This window comes from Ambystoma mexicanum, chromosome 14 (genome assembly GCF_040938575.1).
Source record: "Ambystoma mexicanum isolate Mex_15411 chromosome 14, UKY_AmexF1_1, whole genome shotgun sequence".
In the NCBI taxonomy this organism is placed as follows: domain Eukaryota; kingdom Metazoa; phylum Chordata; class Amphibia; order Caudata; family Ambystomatidae; genus Ambystoma; species Ambystoma mexicanum.
Window position 1 is genome coordinate 129424189 of NC_090940.1, and position 21003 is coordinate 129445191.

Below are 21003 nucleotides of genomic sequence, written 5' to 3' on the forward strand. Positions count from 1 at the left end.
ACTTACCATTTTATGGCTGGGACGGCTAAATGTGCTTAAGATGGTGCTCCTTCCTAGAGTATTATACTTGTACCAGGCATTGCCAATAAAGGTACCGGACCTGCACTTTGCAGAATTAAAAAGTAAGGTGGTGCGATTCCTATGGCTAGGGAAAAAAGTCACCTATATAATTTTAGTCCAGCACAAGGAAAAGGGAACAGTGGGCCTACCTGACAAGTGCACATACTATAGGGCTACTCAGTTCAGAGCCCTGGTCCCCTACCTCTGGGGGGACAAGCAGAAGCAATGGGTCGTCATTGAAAATTATGTGTTTAGGCTAGTTATGCTGGGGGAGTGGCTCTGGGTGCCGAGGGAGGCAGCCCTGAGAAGGGTAAAGACGCATACGATCCTTTGCCCACTCTGGAGCCTGTGGAGGCTCAAAAGGGAAATAATGGGGTTACAACGTGGCCCTCGCCTCGGAGCCACATATGGGCCCCACCAATAAGGGATCTTATCCCAGACCACGTGAGGTACCAGGATTGGTTCGAGGCAGGAGTGGAGAGAGTGGGGCAAGTCCTAAAGAAGGATGCCTTCATAGACTTGAAAGATTTGGAGGAGACAGTGGGGAAGGGCTCGATTTTAGTATTCAAATACCTGCAGCTGAAAGGGGTACTAATGTTGGAAGAAAGAGTTGCAAAGGGAGCTGACGGGTACAGAGAGGAAACTGAGCACGGAGAAAGGGATGAGAGGGTTAATATATAAGCTGTACCAGGCTCTGTTCGAGGCACAGGGAGGTGAGATAGAAGTGTTTATGAAAAGATCAGAAAAGGACATGGGAATGGAAATGGGGGCGGACCAGTGGCAAAGGCTATGCGTGAATGCACACTGCACCTTAGTGGCATATCAATACAAATTACATGTACTCCAACTCCTTTATAGGTGGCAATCGGATCCCATAAGATTATCGAAGATGACCCTGGGGGCTGGCCCGCATTGTTGGAGTGGGTGTGGGCAAGCAGCAGATTACTGGCACATGTGGTGGGGATGCAAGAAGGTGCAGAAATATTGGAAGGAGATCCTGGGATGGATAAAGAGCCTAGACGGGATAGATGGACAAATGGGCCCCCTTCTGGTATTATTCGGGTTGGAGACAGTAGAGGAGGACCAGGTCAAACTCCTACAACTGCCACACTACTTGTTGTTAGCAGCCAGGGCTTGTCTGGCAGCGGGATGGAAGAAATTGAAACTTCCAAGTGAAAGGCAGTGAGCTTCCAAAGCTCTCGACATGTACAGAATGGAACAGCTGACCAGACAGCTATATGACCTGACCCCGTCAAAGGAAATGGAGTGGGCAGCCTTCCTAGAAAAGTATAACCCAGAGAAGCCAAATTTAACAACCCAAATGGGAGCCCAGAGCCCATGGAGGTCATTGATGGGAGAGCGGGACCCAATGTAAGGAGCTAGAGTAAGGAGGGGAGCAAGGGAGAGTAGGGACCTGAACAGGAAGTAGGGAGAGGAGGAAAGAGATGGAAACGACAGACCCTCACCTAGGCCCCATAGACAGGTAGTAGAAACCACCAGTGGATACGGAAGAAAGACTCTAACCCACAGTTGGATTAATGAGGGAAGGAGAAAAGGGAAGGTGAGGTGTGCACTCCAATTCCCAGTCATATATACCTGCTGCAGTTCAGTTGATCTTCTCCTCCAAGCGCTTTCATGTCTCTAACAATCTTCAGGGAGGCAGTCTTTCTTTTCAGGTGTTTTGGGAAAGATTTGTGCTCTTGAAGGGGTGTTGGTTCCTGGTCACCTGAATTGTAAAAATGTTATCTCTAAAGCTACCAGAATCCTTTGAGACTGAAAGAGCAACTAATTAGTAACACCTGAAAGGAAATACAGCCTCCCTGATTGTTTGTGACAAGAAAGCGCTTGGAGGAGAACAACAGAGCAACTGAACTGCAGCAGATGGGATTCAACCCTGTTAATACTTGTTCATTTTTGGGATTTAACCCAGTTACTTCTGGCATCAGGTATATTTGACTAGGAACTGGAGTGCGCGCCTCGCCTTCCCCTTTTTTTTTTACATAATGAGGGAAGGAGCGCTCCATCTAGACAAATGCAGTTGCCAACCCATAACCAAGTTAGTGGGAAGGGGGTGGGGGGGGAAGGGGCTTGGGCGGGGGTAGTAGTAGGGGGCAGGTGGGGGTAGTATTTGACAAAGTTGTTGTTGGGGAGGTGGAAAATTTAAAAATGTGTATGTGAACTATGAGGTGTGTATACGAGAAAATGTACCGTTTCAGTTCTATATGTGCTGATTCACTAATAAAACTTAATTAAAAAAGGAAAATAGTTTATCCTAAAACACAGTGGGCCTCATTACACGTAGTGCGGTAAGGGTTTACCGGTACCGGTAAACCCTTACCGCCTTACTAAGAGGTCCCCTGGCGGGTTGGTACTTTAACGCCTGCTTTTTAGCAGGCGTTAAAAACCAACCCGCAAAGGGACCAGGGTGCTAATTACGGTACCTCAATTTGCGGCACCGTAATTAGCGCCTTCCCCATTCCCATAGAGCCCTATGGGGCGAAAATGGGAATGGGGAAGGGCAATGGAGGAAGGCGGAATTACCGCCTTCCCAACCTTGGAATAGGGCGGTAATTCCCCTTTCCTCCAAGGCGGTACCGGTAAATTACCTGCATGAACCATGGTGCTAATAGCACCATGGTTTACCGCACTACGTGTAATGAGGCCACTGTACTTTAATTGAAACCAATGTTTTTTTAGTTTTTTTTTTTTAGACAGTGGCATCAGCATTGTTTTTCTTGGTTCCTTTCTGTATTTTGCTGCAAATTGCCTTGTCATTTTATTTAAACCTGTTTGTTTATCACATGCATACCGCCATCATGAACTGTGATTGTGTACTATCAAGAGGTCTCTCCTGAGCATTTTGGCAACAATGCAGGTTGACAGTTGATTTTTTGTTTGCTTCCAGCTTCTTAATCCAGAGGATGACCTCTTACCAGGGAAGATACGAGATAGTAATAGATCAACTCTTCTAGCAACAATTCAGGAACATGGCTACCCAACCATCAATCTGGGAATTGTAGGCGATAAGTAAGTACAGTGTTTGGGGAGGTTAGGGGATGGGTGTACCATGCCTACCTAGCATGGCACGAAAGTGCTTCTTGTATCGGTTATGAGAACTGTAACAGGTAATTTGGTAAATAGTGCACACTATCTGCCACTCCTAATCCCACATGTAATAACCATTCACAGCAGGATACTAAACCCACACGTAATAACCATTCACAGCAGGATCCTAAAAACATTGCTTTGAGTATGAAAATATACACTATGAAGGAAAGTATTTTAGAAGTATTTTCTCAAACTGTGGTCCTAGGATCTACACAAGAAAATTGGTCCTCCGTGTCAACCACAGGCTTTGGGATAGAGGTGTTGTCTGCTGCTACCACTCTGCAACAGTATTCATGAACGTGAAGAACTGTAATAAATACATAGGTGTTTGTAACTCAATTTGGGAGGTGGACGGGCAGGCACATGGCTTCTCAGCTGAAAAGTTCTATTGATTTAATTATGCAGACGTACTGTGAATGCAAGCTATTTAAATTGTTGTACATGCGTACATTGCCCATCTATGTGATGGTAGCTTTAATGGACTGTGTAAATTTTAAGAAATATGTTTCTGCTGCAGCTTCTTATTTTGTGGTAGTTTTAATTTAAAGCGCTAACTGTATGGGAAAAGAGGTACATGATGGTTTGGACCCGATGGTGGGTACTATTCAGGAGTGGTGACTCCAGGTGTTGAAGTAGAGGATGCCACATTACAAAATAAAGTTGCAGATTTTTAGGGCCATACAGGAAAATATTCAGAACTGGCCCTGTAATGCACCGAATACAAAATAATTTCTGATGATTCACTAGATGTCATCACTTACCCTTTCCCATGAGGCCAGGGAGTTGAGGCCACTACCCAATAGTGACCCTTGGGGTGGTATAATGCAGGAGGTTCTCATGGAGAGGGTCTCCCGCTCTGACGATGATAACTGTCTACGGTACAGCCCTTATCCCGCACATACTCCAGACCTCCTTCCTCTGCTCGCCTCTTTGTAGACAGTAGGACTATGTACTGTTATAAGGCAGAGTACCTCACCTTGCCTCCCACCTGCAGCCCAATTCCTCTGTGGTGGCTGCCACCTCGTTATATTCTAAACCATTGTCTTAGTCTTCCTCCACGGGAGCCTCTTCCAGTTGCTTCTCCAAGGAGGACAAAGTTCTTGGGAAAGCGCTGCTACTCCATTTCAGGGCTGCATCTGCTGCAGGCCAACGTGGATGCCCTCTTGGCTACGGCTAATCCGAGGCTGTGGTGGGAGCTCTGGGAATTTCTTCCCGACCTCACTTCGGATAAGCAAGCCTCCTTCAAGGCTGGTCTGGCAGATGCCTGGGCTGTTGTGCAGGACCTCATTGAGTCTTCGGTCTCCCGTATAGACGCACACATCAGAGCGCTGTTCCTTGGGGGTAGAAATGAGAAGGACGGCGTGGATGCACACCACAAAATTTCATATGACATGCAGAAGCGGATCCTGGATCTGCCCTTCGAGGACATGGACCTTTTTTTAAAATTATTGATACAGCTGAATTAAATCAACTTTTCAATATAATTAAGTAAAATCATTTTACAAAGAAATATAAATACATACATAAAAGAACATTTGTCAAAGCAAAGTAAACGGGAATTAAAAGAAAATGAGATTCATTTAAATTCAGTACTCATAAATTGCAATAAAAAAAAAAGTATTCAATCTTCTTATCCAGTTCTGAAGCATTCAGAAAACCAATAAGAGCAATCTGGATAGAAGTGGATGACGAGGATAAAAGTACAGTCCCAACGATCATAATCCTCAAGAAGTCCCAATGTATTACAATGTTTTGAAAAGTGAATTTTTCGTAAAGCTACGAGTGCTGGACAAAGGGAAATTGTCTCGTGGCATGTGCAATCAAGGAAAAATCTACAAAAGTTCTCCTCTGGTAATATCATTTTGCGAGTGGCCAGAAGGTCACGTGTGGGCCACAAGTTAAGGCGAAGACGTAGCATAGAGGAGCGATGGCTAGGAGATGGAGCTTTTTGTAAATAGCTTGCCATAACATGCATTTTTTTAGGGGCAAATCTCAATTCAGCACATTGTTGATATGTAAAGCATTTTTCTGAGTTCTTAATCTAGTCGTATTCATATATCAATGTTTTGGCTTTGGTGGGATTTGATATTAACATAACAATAGATATATCAGCACATACAAGTATATGAATAACTCCTAGAGTCCAATTCCCAACACACTGATGTGTTGAAGAAAACAAATACGAGGACAGTACTTTCAGCATTACATTATGAGAAGTTGAAATGAGACATTTCCCGAATAAACTACATAATCGCCATTGGTAAAGGGAATATGGCGAAGTCAGATGGGAATAGATTGTGGGAGACATAAAATTTGTTTCCAAAATTTGGCCTCAAGCTTGTCTAAACAAGACTGCGGTAAGTGAGCAGCAGTTTGAAGACCATAAAGCAAACCTGGTGTAATTTTTTTGTTCCAAAAGAGTAAAGCTGGATTGATGGAAATGTGCCATATCGTCGCATGATGATTTTAGTCTGGGAGATAGCAGTGGCCAATTTGGTATCAACATTCTCCAACTGACCTTTGGCTGCAGCAATAACCTACAAAACCATGCCTAGATATTTGTAACAATTAACTGTAGTCAATTTGACATTATTGATAGACCAAATAAATTGAGAGTTCTGGTATCTGACTGGGGCATAAACAACAATTTGGGTTTTGTCTGTGTTAACCTTAAATTCATTTAGTTTAATGTAAACCTCAAAAGCAGATAACAATTTCTGAAGGCCAATTTGAGTTTTGGATATTAAAACAAGATTGTCTGCATAGAATAGTGCCTTGATCGGCTGGTTATTGAGTGTTGGTGAATCTGAACAAACATCATGAAAAATGTCTTTTGAATCATGCAAAAAATAATAAAAAATGGATGAAGCAAGCAGACAACATTGTTTGAGGCCCCGAAAAGTTGGAATTAGAGTAGAAAGAAGGCCTGCTAAATTTAACCGAATTTGGATTGAAGTATTAAAATGAAAGGCATGGATTATGTCATACAGAGTGTCAGGATAATTATCCCGTTGCAGTTTGTTGAACAGTAAAGAGCGGGACACAGAATCAAAGGCACAAGTTAAATCAACAAATGCAAAATAAATTGGTTGTTTGGTGGTACAACATTATGCTTTTAGTGCATTTAAGCACATTAGATTAATTGCTGTGCCCATACCGGCAACAAATCCCGATTGATTGTGATCTCGGAAGTTTTTCGATAGCGTCCAACTATTGAAATCGCGTAAAATTAAGCTCGCAAATAGTTTACCTGGGGCGTCAAGAATCGCTATAGAGCGATAGTTCGGTGGGCATGACCTGTCCCCTTTTTTAAATACAGGGACAGTGATAGATGAAGTCCAAGAAGTGGGTAATATTTTAGTCAGAAAGATTTGATGAAATAGTTTGTGCAAAATCGTCGCCCACCATGTAGGATTTAGTTTGAACATATAATTATTAAGGCTGTCTGGTCCTGCCGCTCGAGAAGAACTTGATTTCATAATTAGGTCTTCTAGGAGTGGAACAGAACACTCAATGTCCCAGGATGCAGCACATTTGATGGTACAAGGTGTTTTTTGAAAGATTTCATCAATGTCGAGACTTGTAAAATACTGAACCCATTGATGTTCTTGGACACCCTTAATCTGGGCCAGCGGTTGCGTTCGACATGAATGATTATTTGGTAAGGTCCAGATTTGGGAAGAATTGTTTGTGGTCATGTGGCGAAGCATCGTTTCTCTATCTCGTTGGAAAAGGCGAGCTCTTTGACCTCTTATCCAATTCAGGTATCTACACATAGCTGTTCTAAGAGCAGTCACCCTATTTATCGATGAAGACTGACAAATACATTTCCTTTCACAGCGATATGCACAACGTCTTTGTTTCACCAGAGATTCAAGATTATGAGTATGAGAAAGGGCATGGGGCCCTGTTATGATAATGGATTCTTTGACAATGTCCAAAATGTGAGTGTATTGCTCAAAGGAGTTTCCCAAAAAATTGCTGTCTAAGGCTTTGTTAAAGGCAGCAAGCTGAAGGACAGACCAACGAAAGTGAGTTTTGGCACAGTTGATGTTTAGATTCTGTTTTGACCATCGCCTGGTGGACTGGGTGGGGGCGGCTGGCCATTTGCATTTAAGGGTTAAAAGATTATGATCACTTCTTTTTCCCAAATTTCAAAGGACGAAAGTGATTGGAATAGGCTAGTATCAACATATATGTAACCAATGATACTCGAGGATGAATTTCTGTGCCATGTCGCTTTGGCAGGGATGTCACCTGCACAGAGCCATTTGCTCTACAGAAATTGCGGTCAGTCATGAAAAGGTCCCATCTCTCGACTTTTTATGTGGCTTACAATTAATACAATCAAGATTTAAGTTACCCACGATTATGGTAGAAGAAATGTTCGGTGCCATGAGAACCATGTCAAGCAGCTTAATAAGTTCTTGAAAGGTTTGATCAGTCAGCCCCAAGGGATTACGATAGATATTCAACCCTGCAAAAGAATGCTGGTGCCATACAATTTTAACCAATTGGAGAGAAGTACCAAAGGAAGCCCACGCAGAGACCCATGCTAATTTTGACTGCAACAAGTAGACCAGAAGAGGGATGGCCTTGCGTGGATTTCTTAGCTGGAATCAGTGAAATTTGGTAGTTATCCCAAACCGGCTCAATGATGAGCCAGGTCTCCTGCAGGACAAAAATATCGTAATGGTTCTTGAGTTGTCTGAAAGATGTGGAGAAATGTGAATTGCCATGGGTATTCCAGCTCGCTAAAACAAAAGGAGTTAGTGTTTGTTCTTGTAATGGTTATGCATTGCTATCAGATGAGGTACTTCTAAACACGTTCATCATTTGATTGGGAATCAGGTCGGCCTGTCGGATTTGCTCGCGCATAGGATCTTGCGCAAGCAAAAAACCCATTTCAAACAAAGTCATTTTAGATTTCCAGATGGTGTTGAGAACGACACCCGACGGAATCCATAATCTGACTATTGATAGATCTGTGTCAGAGATGAATTCTACTTGTTGGATGTCACCTGATTCGATATCTTCAAGATGAGATAGTTCTCCAAAGATGTTCAACACACTGCTACGATTCAAGTCATAGATATTAAATGGCCCACCACGGCACTTTAAGATCAGAGTGGGACATTTGTTCAATCTAGCTTTGGTCATTTGTGATCGGTTATCATAGCCATTTTCCTTGGTTACCTTGGTAGGAAGTGTACCATATGAACGGAGGTGGTTGTTACCCTGGTCCCGGGCAACATTCAAAATTTGCGTCACTTGCAGGACGTTGTATGTTTGGAGGTGGATGCGAAATGTGGTCAGACGTTTGATACAATGTAGTTAAACTAAGTTGCGGCACCCTGTTAGTTACATATGCATTAATGGCTAGTTTCATAGTGTCCATTGACAAGGTTACATCTTGAGTGGATCTCATCGAGGACTGGGTCTCAGCAGCCACGGGATGAGGGGTGGACTCATCGTTGGTGATATCAATTACTTTTGTGACAGTTGTTAGAGATTTTTGATTACATCAACCAAAGCATTGAGAGGGGCATAGTTCAGGCTGGGAGGGACAGGTGCTATTGCATCCGGCGGCGAAATGTTGGTGTAATTGCCCATTGCAACGGGGGAGCAATTGATGACTTGCTTTAAGGAATGAACATCAGGATTGGCTACTGGAAAGGAGTGAATGTGGCGGGCGCAAACAGGGGGGGGTTTGGAGATGGAATAGCAGAAGCTGTTAACGCATGAAAGAAGTTGACCCAACTATTTCTTGGTTGTTTCGTGCTTGGCAGGTTTTTTGTTCTTTTCGGTTGATTGGCACAGCCCTTCAGCCTCGAAGTAGGTGCATGGGATGTTACTTGCCTGGTTTTAGTTATCACCTCAGCAGTTGGTGGAAGATGTGCCAGACAATCCTCAGTATGATTCTCCGCTTGATTCAAACTAGACCAGGATGAATTTTTGTCATTTGCGGAGATTAAGAGGATTGAGACTTCGAGTGGCCGAATGATCTGGAGGATGCTAGGTAAAGCTGTTGGAATGCATACCTCAGGGTGTAGTGAGGACGAAATATTAATGGGCAAAGAAGGACAAGAGACTGATGATGTGCTTGTAAGTGAGTGGGCCACAACCGAAGAAGTTTAGTAGGGCTGGTCTCTGACTTTGTAGGACATGAAAGGTAATCACGTAAGGCAGTTAGGCCAGAGTCAAGACGATCTATTTGGGTCAATTGACTCACAATTTTCACTTCAAGAGAATCAAATAATTTAAAAAGACCCAGAAGTGAAGTATTAATGGCCGCAAGAGTCGGATCTATCATAGTAGGGTGAAAGGCAAAGGATTCTGCAAGTCCGAGCGACTTTTTGGGCGAGGAGTAGGCTGAACATAGGAAGAAGACAGAGAGCGCGCTGAGCGTGCCGGTACAGGGGAAGAATAATTAGTGGAATCAGCATGCAAGTCAGAGCGGATGGCAATGGGGGACTCGCACTGACTTGCATAGATGGAGATTTCTGAGACCGGCGAGCTGATTTCAGAAATGTTCAAGACAGGTTGAGGGTTATTGGACAGTGACTGAATAGACACCTCCTCGATGTACTGGGGCTGAGGGAGTGGCTCCTTGCCAAGAGCATGTAGTAATGTTTGGTCCGATAAGGTGTGGTGTGTGGGAAAGGAGCTTACTGAGCAAGCTTAACATGTAGATAGCTTTGGGTTTAAACATAGTTTTTCACCAAAGAAAGACCTAACATCACGGTTACCGAAACTCGGCTTCCAGTTATGAAATGTTGCAGTTGAAGGTACAGGATTGCATATGGGCTTTCCTGAATGTACTGGTGTTAAGTTGATTGACTTGTGGGCAGTGTGAATTAGTTTCTCGCCAGACATTGTGTTAAGAGGAAAAGTAAGTGAGGGCATGCAAGTTTTGAGAGTGTAACAAAAAAATGACATAAGTCTAAAGCATGCACCAAGACAACAGCAGCAGGATGGGGTGTACTTCACATATGTAGACATAATAAATAAACACGATTGGCAACGTACTTCAACTGTAACGCTCACCTGATTCCCACGGAGGCGCCGGTCTTGGCAGGATGGTGTCTGTGACTCGAAAAGTGAAGTGCAGGACTCGATTGGCTTCTGGGGCTGAGCCTCTTCGCACTGTGTGTCTAACTCGAAGAGTGAGATATCTGCAGGTGAAAGAATATGGGGTTAATGATCTGGGGTTGTCGGGTAGCTCTCTCCCTTTCCCTTCCTCGCTTTTCCGTGGAGCCCCAAGATCAACGTGCTCACCTTAGATAGGTGAATGCTGGACTCTCCATCTGCGTCTGGTGCAGGGTGCCGTTGCCAGTTCCTTCACTGGGTGAAACGTAGGCCTCTTGACATCAGAGGATTGCTACCATCGTTAACTGCACGAACGGTGAGTTTCCGGGCACCTTTTAAGTCCTTACAGTCTTTAGGTGCGTGGGCACGTTAATGTGGAACAGGGCTCTGTATAATGCTTTTTCTATTTGTCTTGCAGGGCTCTTGAGGTAGAAGATGGTGTGAAGAAAGCCGAAGTTCGAGCCAGGGTCTTGGAATGACGCGCTTGGACATGCGTAAGTAAATGCCGGTTGCCTGCTTTTCAAAAGCTCTCTAACTGTCTCTTTTCCCTTGCAGTTGTGAGTTCGGGTGTTGAAGAGACGCTGGAAACGCCGGAGTATTTGCAGGCGCCCTATTGTGGCGGGCGCGATGGCGCGTAAGTAAAATACCTGTCTAATGTCTCTTCTTTTGTCTTTCAGGTGCAGGATTGCAGCGTTGAAGAAAACCGGAATTCCCGGAGTGCCGGTAAGTAATTCCACACAGGAATAACTATGCTTTTGTCTTCACAGGCGGAGGAGCAGCGTGAAGAGATGGTAGCTGCCGATGGATCAGGTGAGGAAAGCGCTGCGCGTGAAGGTTGCCGTGCTAACCTGTTGTTTCTTGTCTTTGCAGGTGCTACTGAAGGCTGGATACAGGAATGGTAAGCGTTTGTTCTTGCAGGTTCAGGATCGGAAAGAAGAAAACTGGAACAGACACGGTGAGCGTTCTGCTGCAGATGCAGAATAACGCGAAGCACGTTTCATCAATCGGGTGTGGTTTAAATAGCCTTGGAGTGATGAGGCGTCTTCCTCCACGGCCTCGCCTAAGTAAGAAAAGAGTTCCTGTTCCAGAAGAGTTCCAGTGTTGTATCCAGGGAGTGGAGCTTGCCCCACCCAGGTAAGAAAGTAGTCCCGGCTCACAGAGGATTCCTATGTGGCTGGTAAGTAAGCAGCATGGTCTGCTGCAGGTAAGTCCACCCAAGCATCTTCATACAAATTATGAGCCTGGCACTTCCAGTGCCGGGACCAGTGACTTTGATGAGCCTGGTGCCACCGGCGCCAGGACAAGATCCAAAAGGTCCCAGTGGGGACCGGCTGGTGCCTAGGATGTAGGTTAGGGGCCTGCTTCCAAGGACGTTGGGCTGGTCCTAGCTCCTTGGAAGCAGTGATCATGACAGCACCCCCCCTCAAGGCACCTCCTAAGCGTGTCTTCTCCGGGGGTTTTGGCTTGTCGGGGTGATTCAGATGGAATTTCTTGACCAGACGAGGTGCGTGGACATGTTCTGAGGGTTCCCAAGACCTTTCCTGGGGGCCGTATCCTTTCCAATCAACCAGGTAATATAATTTAGATTTGGAGATTTTGGAGTCTAGGATGTTCTTTACTTCGAACTCAAGTTCTCCATCCACTAGAACAGGTTCTGGGAGTTCGGTCAATCGGGTTTCTGGTTGTACTGGTTTTAGTAAGGAGACATGGAATACTGGATGTATTTTCATATGCGAAGGCAATTCCAATTTGACAGCCACCGGATTAATTATGGCAGAGATGAGAAAGGGTCCTAAGTATCTCGGGATGAAGGTGCGGGGTCCTTTTAGAGGCAGGTGCTTAGTGGATAACCAGACCTGATCTCCCACTGCGTAGTGAGGGGCCTCTTTACGGTGTTGATCCGCTCCTTTCTTGTATAGAGCTTTAGCTCTTTGCAGATGGGCAGTGGCTTCTTTAAAAGTACGAGTGATCACCGAGTGCAAGTGATCCACAGCAGGTATTTCGAATTCTTGGGGAGGATCCAGGTTAGAGGTCCTAGGATGGTTTCCGTTTAATAGGAAGAAGGGAGTCTTTCCGGTTCCAGAATGGGTCGAATTGTTATAAGCGTATTCAGCGATCCAAAGGATATCCTTCCAAGGGTTTTCAGTTTGTTGGAGCATGCAACGTAAATATTGCTCCAGAGTTTGATTTGTCCTCTCGGTTTGTCCGTCAGTTTGGGGATGGTGACTGGTTGAAAGTCTCACATCAATTTGGGCTAAGCGACAGCAACTTCGCCAAAAGTGGGAGATGAATTGACTTCCCCTATCGGAGACCAAAACCGAGGGAAAACCGTGTAACCGAACAATGTTTTCTAAGAATTCTCGGGCTAATACTGAAGCTGAAGGTAGGCCCTTCAGGGGAATGAAGTGAGCCATCTTGGAGAATAGATCCACGACTACTAAAATGGTATTATACCCTGAGCATGGAGATAAGTCCGTGATGAAATCCATGGACAGGGTATGCCATGGACAGGGAGGGATGTCCAGTGGGTGTAAGAGGCCGGCTGGTTTCTCCTTCTGACTTTTATTTTGAGCACACACACCGCAGGAGATTACAAAGTCTCTAATATCCTTCTTCCATGATGGCCACCAGAAATGTCTTTTGACCTTTTCCATGGTTTTGGTAATGCCAGGGTGACCCTCCATTAATGAGTCGTGATAACAGGAGATTACCTGTTTTTGTATTTTCTCACAGGGAAAGTACAATCGTCCTCGGAAATATGGTAGGTCTTGGTCCACTGAGAAATCCTTCCCCTTGAATTGCCAGTCCTGTAATTCTGTCGGAGTTACGAGTGATTTGACTGTAGTCTCGATGTCTTCAAAGGATTGAGCGCTGACCAAGCCCAAAATCCTTTGTTCCGGGATTATGGGTATTGGTTCAGGATTGGTCAAGTGTTCATCTATTCCCATCCGGGAGAGGGCATCTGCTTTTCCGTTTTTACTTCCTGGTCGATAAGTAATTATAAAGTCAAACTCAGCCAAAAACAGAGCCCAGCGGAGCTGCCTGGAAGACTGAGCTTTGGCCGTCTTCAGATATTGTAAGTTGCGGTGATCTGTCATTACGGTGACTGTGTGTCTGGCTCCCAAAAGATAATGCCGCCAGGCTTTAAAGGCTGATCTGATAGCTAAAAGTTCCTTGTCTGTAATTGAATAGTTGATCTCGGGAGCCGAGAATTTGCGGGACCAAAAGGCTACAGGATGTAATTGGTGTGTGACCGGATCTCTTTGTGATAAAACTGCCCCCATAGCAAGACTAGAAGCATCTGTTTCTACGATGTAGGGGAGTTCTGGGCGAGGGTGTTTTAGAACAGGTGCAGAGATGAATTTAGCTTTTAAGTCCTGAAAAGCTTGTTCCGCCTCGGTAGACCACTCAAAACGTTTGTTTTTCTTTAATAGAGCGGTGATGGGCTGGACTATTCGAGAGAATTCAGGAATGAACCTGCGGTAAAAGTTAGCAAAGCCTAACATGCTTTGAACTCCTTTTACAGAGGTTGGTGAAGGCCACTTGATGATTGCATCGACTTTCTTTGAATCCATATGGACTCCGTTTGGTGACAATATGAATCCCAGGAACTCAACTTCAGTTACGTTGAAAACGCATTTTTCAAGCTTAGCAAAAAGGTTATGTTGACGTAATCTCTCGAGGACCTCTTTAACGTGTTTCTGATGTTCCTCTTCAGATGATGAATAGACGAGGATGTCATCAATGTAGACAACAACACACACATCTATGAGTTCTCTAAGGACATCATTCATAAAATACTGGAAGGCGGCAGGAGCGTTGCATAGTCCAAAGGGCATAACTTGATATTCAAACAGCCCATACTTGGTGCGGAAGGCCGTCTTCCATTCATCGCCCTCTTTTATTCGTACCAAGTGGTAGGCTCCTCTGAGATCCAACTTTGTATATATACATGCGTCTTTGACTTGGTCCAGGAGTTCAGGGATCAAAGGTAACGGGTATCTGTTTTTAACAGTGATTTGATTCAGGGCGCGGTAATCTATACAAGTCCTAAGGTCTCCTTCCTTTTTCGGAACGAAGAACAAAGCCGAGGAAGCTGGAGATTTTGAAGGACGGATAAATCCGTTAGCTAGGTATTGGTCCAGATATTGTCTGAGGTGAAGATTCTCTGGCTCGGTGGGGGCATAAATCCTACTGCAAGGAGGAGTTGTTCCGGGTATCAGATCTATTTGACAGTCGTAAGACATATGAGGAGGCAGGGTGTTAGCTTGGTCCTTCCGAAAGACGTCTTGGAATTTCTGGTATTCGGGAGGTAGTTTGGGAACCTCAGAAGAGATTGCCGCCAGTGAAACATCAGGCCGAGGATAACAAGTGGAGATACATTCTGGAAACTGAACCGTCTTTGCTCGCCAATCGATCTGAGGATTGTGCTTCTCTAACCAAGGAATTCCCAGAATGATCTGGAACTGAGGGGCCTTGATCACATCGAACACGATTTTCTCCCGGTGTCCCTCTTAGCTCACTAACGTCACTTCTTGGGTGGCGTGAGTTACTGGTCCGGAGGCTATCTCCGTGCCATCCACTGTAGTAATGACGTCTTTTACTGCCTTAGGGACAAGAGGTAGATTCATCTTGATACCATTTCACGGTCCACATAATTACCGATTGCTCCGCTGTCGATGTAAGCTTCAATTGCATGCAAACGATCCAGACGTTCAGGGCTAATGAGGACCATAGGCACCACGAAATGCGAGGTCATGAAACAGATTTTAACGCTCGGCAAGAGGACCTCTACACTTGTCGGGCTAGGTCGTTTCCCTGCTCAGAATTTGTGGTACAGGTATCTGCGGCTCCTACAGCCTTCTTAGCTGGTTTCACTGGACAGTCTCGAAGAAAGTGCCCCGAGTTTCCGCAATAGAGGCATAATTGCAGCTGTCTTCTCCTTTCTCGCTCTTTTTGGGTTAAAGGTCCTTTCATGCCCCCTATTTGCATGGGTTCCACGGTGTCAGCTCCCCTAGTAGAGGTCTGCGGTTTAGAAAACACTCGGGTATCAAATTTGGAACGGTCAGCCTTTCTGTTCTGTAATCTGTGGTCCAATTGAACAACTAAGTCAATATAGTCTGAGCATTCTTGTGGAGGATTCACAACTTGAGCTAACACATCCTTGAGCTCTCCACGCAGGCCTCTGTAGAAAAGCGTTATTCTTTTATCCTCAGGCCATTGAGTTTCCACTATAAGTCTGTTGAATGAGGCAATGTAAGTCAAGAGGTCTTGATTACCCTGTCGTAACGAAAGGAGTTCATTGTCCAGGGCCAGCCCTTGTGCATGTCTTGCGAACAGTTTCTCCATGCTGGACTGGAAGGCCTGGAAATCATGAAGAACCGGATCATCCTGAGTGACTAAAGGGATCGACCAATCTGCGGCACTGCCACTGAGATAAGAAAGCACAAAAGCCACCTTGGCCTGATCTGTTGGGAAGGCAGCTGGTCTACATAAGAAGTGTAGGCGGCACTGGTTAATGAACACTGCAAATCTCTTTGGGTCACCAGAAAAGCATTCGGGTGGAGCCAAGGGCACATTACCGGGTAGATTGATTTGCACTGGATTTGAGGAAGATGCTGAAGGATAATTTCCTCCTGGAGCGGGCAAAGGTGTTTGCCCTGCCTGCGTTCGTAGCAATTGCCTAGCGAGGTCCTCTGTTCGTTCCTTGGATATTATCAGCTCTCTTCTTAGAGCGTTTGTTTCCTGACGAGCTACATGTACTTCTGCTCTTAGTTCCCCAAGCAACTGGGCCAATTGATCAGTATCCGAGGTTTCCATTGCGCCTGGGTAGGAGTTTTGCGGTGGTCTTCGCCTTCTGTAACGCTCACCTGATTCCCACGGAGGCGCCGGTCTTGGCAGGATGGTGTCTGTGACTCGAAAAGTGAAGTGCAGGACTCGATTGGCTTCCGGGGCTGAGCCTCTTCGCACTGTGTGTCTAACTCGAAGAGTGAGATATCTGCAGGTGAAAGAATATGGGGTTAATGATCTGGGGTTGTTGGGTATCTCTCTCCCTTTCCCTTCCTCGCTTTTCTGTGGAGCCCCAAGATCAACGTGCTCACCTTAGATAGGTGAATGCTGGACTCTCCATCTGCGTCTGGTGCAGGGTGCCGTTGCCAGTTCCTTCACTGGGTGAAACGTAGGCCTCTTGACATCAGAGGATTGCTACCGTAACTGTCAAACTGAAGGATAGTATTTCTGTCTGTCTCCATTCGGTAGAGGTCCACTATAATGTGTCCGTCCTTGGTCTTAATTAAAAGATCCAGAAATGCTATGGACCAATTGCTGACGGACATTGTGAACTTCAAATTAGTTTTCAACGTATTGATCTATACTATAAAGTCTTCATAATTGCCCTTTTCTCTGTCCCATATGATGATAATATCATCAATATAACGCTTGTAAAATTTGAGGGCTGACCTGAAAGGGTTGGTATCATCTAGTATGAAAGTTTTCTCAAATTTCCACATGTATATGTTTGCATAGTTGGGGGCAAAAGCAGCCCCCATAGCCGTTCCCTTTATCTGTAAATAGAATGTTTTCTTGTACCGAAAAATGTTCTTAGTTAGGGCTACCTCGAGGAGCTCTATCAAAAATTAACTGGGGATTAATTGGGGGTCCGTTCTAAGATCAAAGAATTCTTTCATAACACTGAGAGACTCCAATTGGGGAATGTTAGAATAGAGCAGTTCGACATCCAGTGTAATCAACAAGCCCATCTCTGAATTAAATGGCAGTCCTTCCAGATGAACAATAGCATCAGTGGTATCTGCTAAATAGGTGTCCAAACTAGCCGCCAAAGGTTTAAGGACGAAATCAAGAAATTGCTTGATGGGTTCTAGAATAGGACCGCAGAGGGACACGATGGGCCTCCCCGGTGTGTTCGAAAGGTCTTATGTATTTTAGGCAATATATACATAAGGGGAGTCCTTTTTCCTTTAGATGTCTGAAATTGGAATTCTTTGGCACTCATGGCACCTGCATCAAGGGCACGTGCGGAAATTTGGCACCAGAAGCATTCTGAAATGATGTATCATTAGCAGGGAGGAGGGCTGGGACAAAAGAGCTGTAATCCTGTGCTGGGCACCAGGAAATGAGAATGAGGGTTAAGCGATGACGTTCCCCGCACCAACGCTGTGGAGAAGGGTGAAGTTGTGCTGCCCTAGCAAGGAAGTGACAAAAAGTAGGGCCGTGTACATGGGAGACCCATTAGTTGTTCTACCTTATGCAGTGAGCGGCAACTGGTGGTGCACCGGTTTGGGGAGGCAGCCAAGATACGCAAGTGTTTTGTCTTCTGGGAAGCTGGCGCTTTGTCTACAAGGCCAGGAGAAGTCTTTGATGGCAGGGAGCTTTACAGGGTCTGCTGGCAGATACTCGAGTGATTACGTAGCCCCTGTGTGCGAAGTGTGGCCAAGGTTCGAATGCTGTATGCTCACAGCAGGCTAAATGCTGCTGTTGACCCTTCAACTGAGGGACGATGAAGGAAAGGACTATCTGTTTTCTTTTGATGTTTCACACGTTGTGCGTCAATGAGGAAGTACCTGTGTTAGAGCTGTGAGATTAGGAGCATTGGGCACTTTTCATGCCACAGCACTGGTGTTTGGGTTCAGAGCATCAGAACAGGGATGTCATGGGACATACTATCTCAAGTTAAAGTTGTGCAAAGAATAGTGTCAGCGTTTCGAAAATGCAAGAAAAAAAGGTGGAAATGCACATTTCGACTATGCAGCAGCTCTCAGAAGTAAGGAGCAGTGTATGGAGGAAGTTTCAAGTGTAGAAGCAGCCTGTGTGCAAGTGAAGATCAAGCATAGTCAGTGCACAAGTATGGAGGGTAATCGGACGGAGCTGACTCTAATGTACACTTTTGTCAAGGAGAAGGGACTGTGGCGAGTTGCAGAAGGGAGGACAAGCTGCGAGGATTAGTCCACCTATATCCTTTTATGTGAAATGGTTAATGGGAAAAAGCTCAAAGTTTATAGGTTTGGTTAGAGTGGCATGTGTGCTTTTAGTGCATTTCTGGTCTACTTGTGCATGGAGTTTAGATGTTAGGAAGTTTGTAATCATAATAGTCGTACCATTATAGGGCAAATGGTAAGTGGGTCAGGAGTGAGAGTGGTGAGTGTGTGCTAATTTAATGTTATTGAGTAATTTTAGCTTTATGGTTCCTGGCCACAACATGGACTTTGAAGTGATGGCCGGAATATGGACTTTTAGGTTGCTGGCTGCAACATGGACTTTTAGGATTAATTCCTACAGTGTCAAATGCAGTAATCCTAATGAAAGGAAGGTGCTTTGGGAAAATGTTTGGTGTTATGGGAAAATGCAGGGGACTAACGCATTTTTGAGAATTTTCACGTTTAGAGCTGCGTTCAGCTATGGACTTTTAGTTGTGAACTTCATCATCATTAAAAGATGACTGTTCAGTAAAAGAGTAAAGAGTATGGGTTAGAGTGACCTGTTTAGCAAACTTCAGGTTTAAAGATGTTTTTAGTTGTGGACTTTTAGGGCAATGTCAAAATGTTAAAATGTCCTTTTGCAAGTATAGTAGAGTATTTTAAGGGTGTTGAAGTGAGGTATGTATGGTATGGGACCTCCCTTGTATGAGTGGGGGGTTACTGGTTTGTGACGACACTGAGTCAAGTGTGTGTATAGTGTGGAGTGGGACCTCTCCTCTGGTGTGAGGTTTGGTCATTGGTATCTTTGGATCACACTTTTGGACACGGCTGAGTTGAATTGAAGTGAGGAATGGGTCAGATGTGTAAGTGAATACAGGGGTGGGGGGGGGGGCTTCCCATTTCACAAACTGATTATGGGCAGAAAGGGAGGGCACCTTCCGTTGGAGGGAGTGGCTGTTGTTAGAGGCACTGCCAGTATGTTGGCGGGGGACGCCCTCCGCTTTATCTTTGAGTTGCACTTCTCACAAAAAAGGTGCCCTGTATGAGTGTTCCCTGTGTGTTGCCCTTCTGTGGATTTGTGTGTGTGAAGAAGGGAGATGTGTTGTAATGTGCTTGGTGTGAATGCAGCAGCTTGGGAATGCATGATAGAATGTTGGTGTGCCTGAGAGAATGTTTAGCTGTGAATATAGGAATGTTGTATTGAATGTTCCACTGTATGTCAGTTGGAGAGCCCCAGCCTGGGTGATGGTACCCAGTGGTTCATACTTGTCATCTTAATGGATCTTAAAGAGACTGGAATAAAGCTAATTTATGGAACCTGATGGATGTGTCCAAGGAATTTACTTTTCTACAGTAAGTTATTGTGGCACGCTAGAGTCAGGTACTGCTGTTTGCTATAATGCACCATCGATGACAGGTGAATAATTCTCCATAAATACTAGCATAATGGAGCTCTAACTCTATTAAGGACACCAAGGTCAGTGGGCGTTCTGGATTAAAATGACAAAGATGTAAGGGCATAGTAGGATGTTTCTGTCAAGGGTATGATGGTAGAGTTGGCACCCATCGACATAGCCAGACGCACAGAAGATAGAATGAGAAACAAGGGACAGTTGTAAAAAATGGGGATACTCTTCTATCAAGATTACAAACTCTATTACCCTAATAGATCAATACACTGCCTGGTGCAACAGTTGAAATTACTTGTTTCTGGGGTTGGTGTTGGTGAAATGTAACATTGCCATGACATGGAGAAAGGAGAGAGTCCCACTGTTTCTGGGGATGTAGGGAAATATACTGTGGCGGAATAGGATAGCCGCAGTTTTGAAAGACTGCTAGGGGGGGGGGGGGGGGGGGGGGGGGTGTGTGTGTGTGTGTGTGTGTGTGTGTGTGTGTGTGTGTGTGTGTGTGTGTATGAAATATCAATGCAAATAAATATTTCCAAAAAAGACACATATATTTCTCCAGCATTAGATCTTTCATGGATTCACATGCTCCTGAATATTCCCTGTCGTCAGGCTGGGAATCCTCGTTAATATTAAAGCAGTTTAGCTTTAAACTTAACATTTCTTGTCACCTGTATAGCCTATTGCTGTCACGTTGGATCATACTGCCCCAACCAATGACATTAGTCCTCCTTCAGATTTTTACTGCATGTTTACTTGTTGGGGAGTTCTCATTGTTTCACTCCTTGAAATATCAACATTTTGTCCTATTTTTGAAAGATGTTTTCAATCGTTTTCTTCAACATTAGTCACTTTAGTGACTACCGCTACAGGGACCAGTTGCTGGTGAAGATCCCGACCACCATCGGATCTTCTTGACTGTGTGAAGTCTTCTTCACAAGTTTTAGGCCTTCCTCATTCTCTGCGATGATGGACACAAAGAAGAGCCTTTTTAAGGCCTGCACAAAGTGTCGCTTCAAAAATGTCTGTGTGGAGGACCGCCATGTACTTATATTGTCTGCACCCAGACCATGACATGGACCATTGCTGGAGGAGGATGCTGGGGCATCCGACTCGACCTCGCTCCTCAGTCATGCCTCTACCAGAATCAGCAGGCCCATGGACTGTACTCCATTGTCTAAAAGATCAAGATTACGCGAAAAACCTTCCCTGGGGAGGAAACAAAAAGGGACACAAGTCACACACTTCCGACTGTTCTACCGTTGATGACTCCATAGACGCTGATAACACTGTCCACTTCGTCGATGACTCCGTCCTCGACTGCTTCCATTTCGAGTTCGGCGACCAAGTCAGCGTTTCCGGCAGCACCCTCGTCCTTGACGCACTCGTCGGAGAAGTGACATCTG

The 21003-nt window shown here is 45.0% G+C and overlaps 1 protein-coding gene across 38 annotated transcripts in view; it reads left to right on the forward strand.

The window, feature by feature from the left end:
* The window catches only part of GPHN (gephyrin), a 2801546-nt gene that overhangs the window by 2518649 nt on the left and 261894 nt on the right, over nucleotides 1-21003 (forward strand). For all 38 annotated transcript variants that reach the window (XM_069638674.1, XM_069638676.1, XM_069638677.1 and 35 more), the window contains one exon: nucleotides 2966-3087. In XM_069638674.1, coding sequence (XP_069494775.1) covers nucleotides 2966-3087 — 122 coding nt within the window. The remainder of the gene's footprint in view (nucleotides 1-2965; nucleotides 3088-21003) is intronic.